General features: G+C 41.3%; 1 protein-coding gene across 1 annotated transcript in view; it reads right to left on the bottom strand.

Annotated features, from left to right (window-relative positions):
- IL20RA (interleukin 20 receptor subunit alpha) overlaps nucleotides 1-8,175 on the bottom strand; it is a 21,983-nt gene that overhangs the window by 5,665 nt on the left and 8,143 nt on the right. Inside the window, exons 4-5 of the mRNA XM_019550187.1 lie at nucleotides 1,802-1,946; nucleotides 1,087-1,226 (exon numbers count right to left, since the gene is read on the bottom strand). Of these exons, the coding sequence (XP_019405732.1) occupies nucleotides 1,087-1,226; nucleotides 1,802-1,946 (285 nt within the window). The remainder of the gene's footprint in view (nucleotides 1-1,086; nucleotides 1,227-1,801; nucleotides 1,947-8,175) is intronic.

Here is an 8,175-nt window from a genome sequence, read left to right as displayed (position 1 = left end):
GTGTATGCACCCCACTTTGGAGACCACTGATCTAGAGGAATGAATCTACATGAATTCCTGTGAGATGCTGCATGCTCCACTACCATACCTGCAACAGGCTGGCATTTTTTAAGAGAGAACCAGGCAATGCCTCCGAACACTTCACAACACTCCCTGTCGTGCAAAGTGGGCTAATGTCACAGTCAAGTCTATAGTATTTATTTATATTTGTATGATGCCACAAACATGTTTGAGCAACCAGCCTAGACAGATTTTTGGATAGTTTGTTTTTAATCACTTATAAAGCAAAAATGACACCTCACCCTTCTCTGATTCTTTTAAAAGTTTATCTTGAAAAACATTAAACTAAAATCAGGAAGGCAAATGTATAACTATTTCTACATTGAAAACATATTTGAATAGTATGGCACAGTAGAATAATTTGGTAGAATAATATTGCACAGTATTAAAAAATCTGAAGAGAATCCAAAACTGAATAATCTGCCCAGCTCAGGTATGTGATATTCTTCAGAAACATAATTAAAAAGCAAAGTAGACTTATACCTTGTAAAAGGCCACCAGAACTTCAATATCCATTTTGGTTGAGAGATTTTGCCTCACTTAATTATCTCTCCTTTTAGTGATGGATGAATTCAATTAACAATTTTCACTCACTGAATCCTCTCCAATGCTTCTTCATGGGTAAATGTAGAAAGGACGAGCCAACTTCCTAATGGCATTTGCCTCAGTGCACCTGAGACCTTGCTTATGGCAACGCCCCTTTCCAAGACTAAGGGAATTATTTCATTTTGATGTTTATTCTTTTTGGGTATAATTTTAGGGAAGAATACCAGATAGTCATGCTTAAGAGGTGCAGTTGTTGATCTTAGTCTTCTGTATTTGTCATTTTTAATATTCCTTGTGTGATGTTCTTTTCTTGATTTAAGTAGGATTTTATTTTGAAATACAAAACCTGCAGGCAGGCTACGAAGTGTCCCCCAACCCCTGTCCCCTCCTCCCAGAGTTGCAGCAGAGTAGCATGGTCCTGATTAACTGCATTGTAAAATGGCAGGAGTAGGACCCCAATAAGAAATGAAAAGTGCTTACCAGGTTTGCTGGGTGCTTTTGTTTGCTGACATGAATATACCTGTGTACAACATAGGATGTCATTGAGAGAATGAAGGCTGTCAGAATGATGGGCAGGATATATCCAAATACAACTGTTATGGCATGTTCTGCATTTGGGTCTGTTAATAAAACAACAGATTGCATTATGTAGCTTATTTATAAATCTTTTCATTAGTCACAGGTACCCACTGCATTTGCTTCGAATGTGCAATCTGAATGTGCTGGATCTATGATTCCTAGCATTTGCTGGTGATTAAAAAGGTGACATTTTGTAGTCCATCAAGAAATTAAAAAAAAAACAAACTACAAAAACCCCTCAAAAACCCCACAGAGCCACTAGGACTGTACTGAGATTTTTGTGCGGCTGGGGGTGCCCAGGGGAAACAGTCTGCTGTCAGTCATTTCAAGTGAGCCTCAGTCAGTAGGGCCAGGGCTATTCTGCAGGCAAGGAAAAAACATTTGGGGATTTTCATTAGCTGCAAAAAGGATTAAAATCCTGTGGGAAAGAAAGAGAGGAAGAGATTATTTTAGTTTTCCAGTCCAAAAAAAGTGTTCCTTTCCTTTGACATCCTAAAAAATTATTTGCTGGTACCCTGTCCTAGAGATGCCCTTGTTTGGCAAGATAACCAGGTTTAACAGTTTCAAACTTAAATCTAAATTCCATTCCCTGAATATTATGCTGAATGGTACATACCTTTCAGAGTTGCAATGCAACTTTCTTCTGAAAATCCACTAAACAAACGTGGTATTGGAACATGTGTCTGCACGCTGATGCAGTAAACTGTATTGGATTCTAACCTGGGCACAATCAATGTGTTGTTCTTAATGGAAAACCACCACTAAAAGAAAAAAAATGATATTTTCCATTTAGTTCTTCAGTTGACAAGGGATTTTATATTTTAAAAGATATAAAGGCTAGCCATCTTGGCTGGAGAGACATTCTAACCATTACCACAAGCCACTTCAAAAAATGTAAATTATTTCCATTTGTCTGAATGTAACCAAAAACAGCATTTGTTACTAGATCAAATCCTCTACTGATATTTTCTCCTCTCTTCAAGATGGTATACCAGAACAGTAGTATTAGTAATAGTTTATTTACAGCTTTTGCCAAAACAATACAGTAAAATGAATAAAAATTAAATGCAATAAAATAATAACATTTATTAATATATAATTTTTGCTAAAAACATACAGTAAGATAATCCATTCTACCAGTTTACACAAAATTAAAACAGAACACAGTGCATGATCAAATGAATGAGTACACAACCAAACAGGAAACCGCTATCTGATTTTGGCCCTTATCTTTTGAGCAACAGTATTATGCCACAGTAAACTAACTAATGCCACAGTAAAATAGACAGTACTATCCTATGCCAGAGTAATTTACTGTAACTAAACCTACACATAGTTGATGACTGTGGACAGCCCAGCCAAATTGCGCCTGGACAGCCCAGCCAGCTTAGCCACAAGGAAATGCACTTTCAGCATCCTCGTGCCCTGGCCAGCTCCTCTGCTGCCTGACACCACCACCTGCAGCCCCAGGCAGAGTGGCCCTTGTGGAAACCAGTGCTCTCCAAAGTGGGGTGCGCGCACCCCAGGGGGTGCTCAAGATGATCCATTGGGGTGCGTGAAGAAAATATTAGAACTTGTATTTTTATTTATTTTTTATCTAAAAAAATAAGAAAGAAATTAAGCTTTACTAATATTTAATATACAGATTGACACTGGCGCCCTCACTCAGTCCGTATGTTGGATGGTCATGTGTCACATACGATACGTGAGGTAACCTGAGGGAGGAAGCGTTTGTTAGCTTTCAGTGTATTGCGATGTACCGCAGTTTACGTGTGCCCAGTTAAGTGGATTTACAACTTATATTTTCTAGTTTTAACTAAACTAACCCTCACAAAATGGACAAGTGGCTTAAAACGATTCCTGCAAAGAAACCGCGGATTGAAGATAATACTAATAATGCGAGCACAAGCAAACAGCAAGAAAATGGCAGAGCTGACACTTCTCCTACTCCTAGTACGAGCTCTTCGTCAGCCACATTACAAGGTAAAAACAATGATGATCTAATTTGGATCTACATATCTTTGTGAGGTATTTTTTCAGCTATGACAGCCATTAAAACCAAGTATTGAAATAAACTGAACTTAGAACCAGACCTTTGAATCGCTGTATCGCAAAGTGTTAAACCAAGATTTTCAAAAATAATGAAGCTTATTCAATTACATTTCTCTCACTAAAAAAATATAATTACTACTTCTAATATTATTTTTAGTGAGAGCAAAAAGGTTTTTTGTATCATTAATAAATAAAATAAAAATATATTTTAAAAATATTGTTTATTTCATCTTTATCTCATCCTTTTTTCATTTCTATTTTTTGTCTATGTTTTATAATGTACCTAATATGTTAGTACAGTAGTACATGTATATAATTTATAAATAAATAAATATACATATATTGGGGATGCAGGCTCAAAACTTTTTTTACTGATAGGGGTGCGCGATCAAAAAAGTTTGGAGACCACTGGTGTAAACTGCACCACCCCGCCTTAAATTGCTGTTGTATAGATGATGCACCTGAGAGTAGTTTACTCCAGCTCAAACTCCTCTGAAGTTTATTGCTTTGAATTAATAGCTTATATAGATGTACCCAATAACTACTGTACAGAATCTGGTTGAGACTATTAAACCAATGGAAAAAGCTGTAACTTGAACTCAGAGTCTTCTCCTCCCTGCCCCCCCAACCAATCCAAGGGCAGAATCATTTAGAAAACCACCATTTTAAGGTGAAGTTCATGCAGACTTCAGCAATATCAGAGGAAGTTGTGGGTAAGTAGATAAAATATACAAGAGGCTGTCTACAGTAAGGATTATACAATTAGCCCTACTGCAGACTGTGTTGCTGACCCTTGGACTAACCACATTGCCTCTATGTACTTTCATTTTTACACTTGTAAGATACAGATCATAGCAGTTATCTACTCTGAAGAGAAGTTATTTGAGGCTCAATTTGCCCAGCAGTGTTTGAAAATGGATACAAACACCATTTGGCCCTTATTGTTTTGAGCAAGTAAGGAATATTAACCTAAGAAGTAAAGAACAAGCTCCAAAATGTTAGAAGCCAGTTTGTTTTTTTCTTCTTTAGCCCAGAATTTTAAGTTTCCTATGAATAGTGAGATCCATTTTTTCTTATTTCTTCAAATAACAAACAAGACCACAAACAGTGATTGAAGTCATCTATCTTCTTCCCACAAGAGTATATTCTGTCTGACACCATCTACCCATGACAACTGCAGATCCTGTTAGAATAAATTTCAGTCTTGTGAGAGATTGATCTCTCATTGTTTGTAGTTTTGCACCACAAGAAGGCTGCTAGGCCAAATGGCTGTGTCCAGATGAGCATGGCCATGTGGCACAGTGCTCATTCAGGTGTTTCCCTGCATTCCTACCTTCCAGCATGGAGAAGTTTTTTGACCCCAGGAGATCCCAGGGTAAAAAAAAACCTGTGCAGAAAAAAAGTGGGGCGGTGCATGTGGTAGGAATGCATGCTCCTCAAAACTGGAATGCTCCAGCTGCCTGCTAGGCTCCCTGCTGCAGGAGCGCTGTGGCTGCAGCTCCCCAAGGCGGCCACACCCCAGGTAAAGCCGTTGGGGCCAGCACAGTTGCTGGCTCCAGCCTTTTCTACCTCATCCAGGCTGCTGCATGCCAGAGAGCACACAGCATGGATATTCCCAGGGAAACAAACATCCATGCTCATGTAGATGCAGCCCATGAATACTTGAATAATCTTTAAAAATGGTAAATTCAAGACAGTCTCACTGCCAGTATATCTGTCTGCATGGTGTCATCTTTAATTTTTAAATGGATGTCTTGTTTATACAGGGGAAATATTGGGTCAGTGACTCTCAGTACATTTCCCAGGTCATTATCTGAAGGAGAATATAGATGTTACTTAACCATAATACCAAGGTTTCTTTGGCAAAAGAAAGGCTGCTAGAATACACTTCTTAGGGTATCTGATAGATGTAAAAGATCAAAGAGTTGTTGAAATTTCTTAATTGAGCTAAAGCACTCACGTTTATCAATCCAGTTTCAGAGCTGGATATAAGGCTCTCCACACCTCCCCTTCCCACCTGTAGAATTAGGCAGAGATAAAAGCTGCCTTAAAAAGTAGTTTGAAATCTTTTCAGTTTTGGGGTTGACTATAGGGCCAGCACCCCACAATTCTGCTCCATACAGTAACATGGACTCTACCTTGGATCTATAGATCTTTAGTCTTCCAGAACTGCTTTTCTGCCCTTCTTATTGTAGAAGGTAAAACTCCACCTGAAGCCTGTTTTGCTCCACTATTTATATTTTCAGTGTGCTTATTCCAGCTCAGATATTTATTCAAATAGATTCAGAGGTTTTTAAAAGAAGACACCACCTCTATCTTCTTTTCTATAAAAACCAAACTTGTTTCTCACTTTCATTCCCCAAAACCAGTAACTTAGTTTTAGCTGCATTCAGTTCCAAGCTGCATGAGGTGCAATAGTGCTGAAAAAGCACTTAATAACTTTTGGAGGTCTATTTGTGATTATGACATTAACACGTCACTGGCATCAAGCAAAACAGGGTTAGAATAATGAAAAATCGTGAGTGCATAGAACTGATTCTTTATTAGTGTTTGGTTTTAGATCGTTCAAAAGTAGCAAAGCAAGAAACATCCTCGTCATACTCCTCTCTTAGTTGGGAAGCTATTGGACAGGACACCACCAACCCTGTAGCACATCCTAGATCATGGATGGGTAAAATGGCAAATCTGGCTGGTGGCCACACTGCATTTCCCAGCAGCCCCAGCCTGTGTCCCTGTGGCCGGTTTCCACTGCCATGAACCACTGCCTGCGTGTTCTTGCTCAGGGTGTGCAGGCAGCAGATCGCAGGTCTGCCCCAGCTCCAGACCACGCTGTCACTGCTGCAAGATCCAGGTCCCAGAGCAGCTTCCTGCCCAGCCAGCGCTGCTAGCATGGAAAACCTGGCCCCATCCTGTCAAGGCACCTGGTCCTGGGGTCTCTATGGAAACCAGCCACACTGATGCAGGCAGAGGCTGCTGGGAAATGCAGTCCATTGCAGGCCCAGTCCAGCCACACTTTACCCACCCCTGCCCTAGATGTTGTATTTGAATTATAAGTAATGATTAATTGCAAGAGAGTTTTCTGCATTAATGTTATTTCCAGTTTCTTCCATAATTTTAATCTGTCTATGGAGTCAAAAAGCTCTCCTGAGATCTATGAAGGCTACATACAAATGATTATGTCTTTGTACTATTCGCTATTCCTAAATAATGCAACACCAAGCAATAGCTTGTGCATGAATAGCTTCCTCTAAAACCAGCCTGCTCCACTCCCAAAATATTATTTTTAGAAATCCAGGTCTAAAGATGGAAAAGTAAATGTCCCCCAAGTATTATGGCAGGAATACATTTGGCAGTGCTGACCTAGTAATATCAATATTGATTAAGGATCTCTCTTATCATCTCTCTTATCACCATTTTTAAAAAATGGGGACTATTATATTTTCATTGCAATGCTTTCTAAAATAATTATATTAAATTTTTTGGTCAAAACTGGACACTACCAGTCAATACATTCCTTGAAGATTTCTGGGGAAAGAAAATCAAGGCCAGGGGCCTTTCCATTTCTCAGTAAGTATATAAATTAGATTCAGAGGCGAGATAATGATCAGCTTTAGCTTAACAGACAAAATTTCCTTCAGCAAGAAGCCACCAATTTCCTTCACCATCTATGAGTAAGTTGTTAAACTTTGTTTTTTTAAAAAACGAGACCCATATACCTTCAGGAAGGTATATGTCAGAATTAAGCTAATTTTTTGTCCCTTTGGCTATAATTTTAAAAAATGTTGGTTATCATTATTTTTCCCTGTCGCTCCCAGTTTCTCCCATAGCCTCATTTGATATTGTTTTGTCTTTCTGTCTATTAGTACACAACAATACTATGGACTAGTTCCCATTATGAAAAGGGAAGAGCCTGGGACACCACTAGCACTTATGCTGAGAAGGAAATTGTGAGACACAAGCAGCGGCACCCTATACTTCTCTAGAGTAGTGGCTTCCTCTAGAGCAGTGGTTTTCAACCTTTTTTGTACCAGGACCCATTTGTAATGATCAATGGCCAGTCCTGACCCACAGTCCCCTAGTCCTGCCAGTGCCTCTCATTCCTGACCCACAGTCCCTTGGCTTTGCTGGTGCTCCTCACTCCCTAGCAACAGCCTCCTGGCCTTCCTAGTGCCCCTCACTCCCAAGACACTGACCCCTGGCCCTATCAGTGCCCTCGCTCCTGATTCACAGTTCCCTGCTCTCCTGGGTCATGCTGGTGTCCCTCACTCCCAACTTGCAGCCCCCTGCTCCCTCCCAGCCCTACTGGAGGGAACAGCCAGTTGCCCCCATCCGACTTGGGACAGAGCATGGTGGCTGCAGGAGCTCTGGGTCATGTGGGAGGTAGCAGAACGAGTCTGGCCCCAGCACAGGCTGGAGGGAGAAGGCAGGGAGCCTGTGGCACTCCACCCTGCCCTGGGCTGGGGCTCCTGCACTGTGCCAGGCAGCCTGATCATAGCTCCTCCCACCCCCCAAGCGGCGTTTCCCAGTTGCCCTGCCCCTCCGAGTATGGGCACTGGCCCCGGTGACACTGCCTAGCCACACAGCTCCCTGCTGTCCCGAAGGATGTCCCATAGCCCACTTCCCCTACTGGAGAGACAGGCACCTTTCCCCTCCCCACCCCTGCCCAGACGCAGCCTCACCACCCAGCCACCTTCCTCCAGTGCTGGCAGGTACCTGCCTCCCCCCCACACCCATCCCCATGCACCCCTAGACAATCCCTAAGCCCTGGACCTCCAACTCCCACTCCCCATACACTTGTTGCCCTGTGGGGTCAGGCCAACTCTCAGAATCTCAATATTGCACTGTTAGACAGGACAATGTAACACAATTGCATATATACAAACACACAAATCAATTGGATGCGCACACACACACACACACACACACACACACACACAC

Source organism: Crocodylus porosus, unplaced genomic scaffold (genome assembly GCF_001723895.1).
Source record: "Crocodylus porosus isolate Cpor-Errol unplaced genomic scaffold, CroPor_comp1, whole genome shotgun sequence".
NCBI lineage: Eukaryota > Metazoa > Chordata > Crocodylia > Crocodylidae > Crocodylus > Crocodylus porosus.
This window is presented reverse-complemented; position numbering and strand designations above follow the sequence as displayed.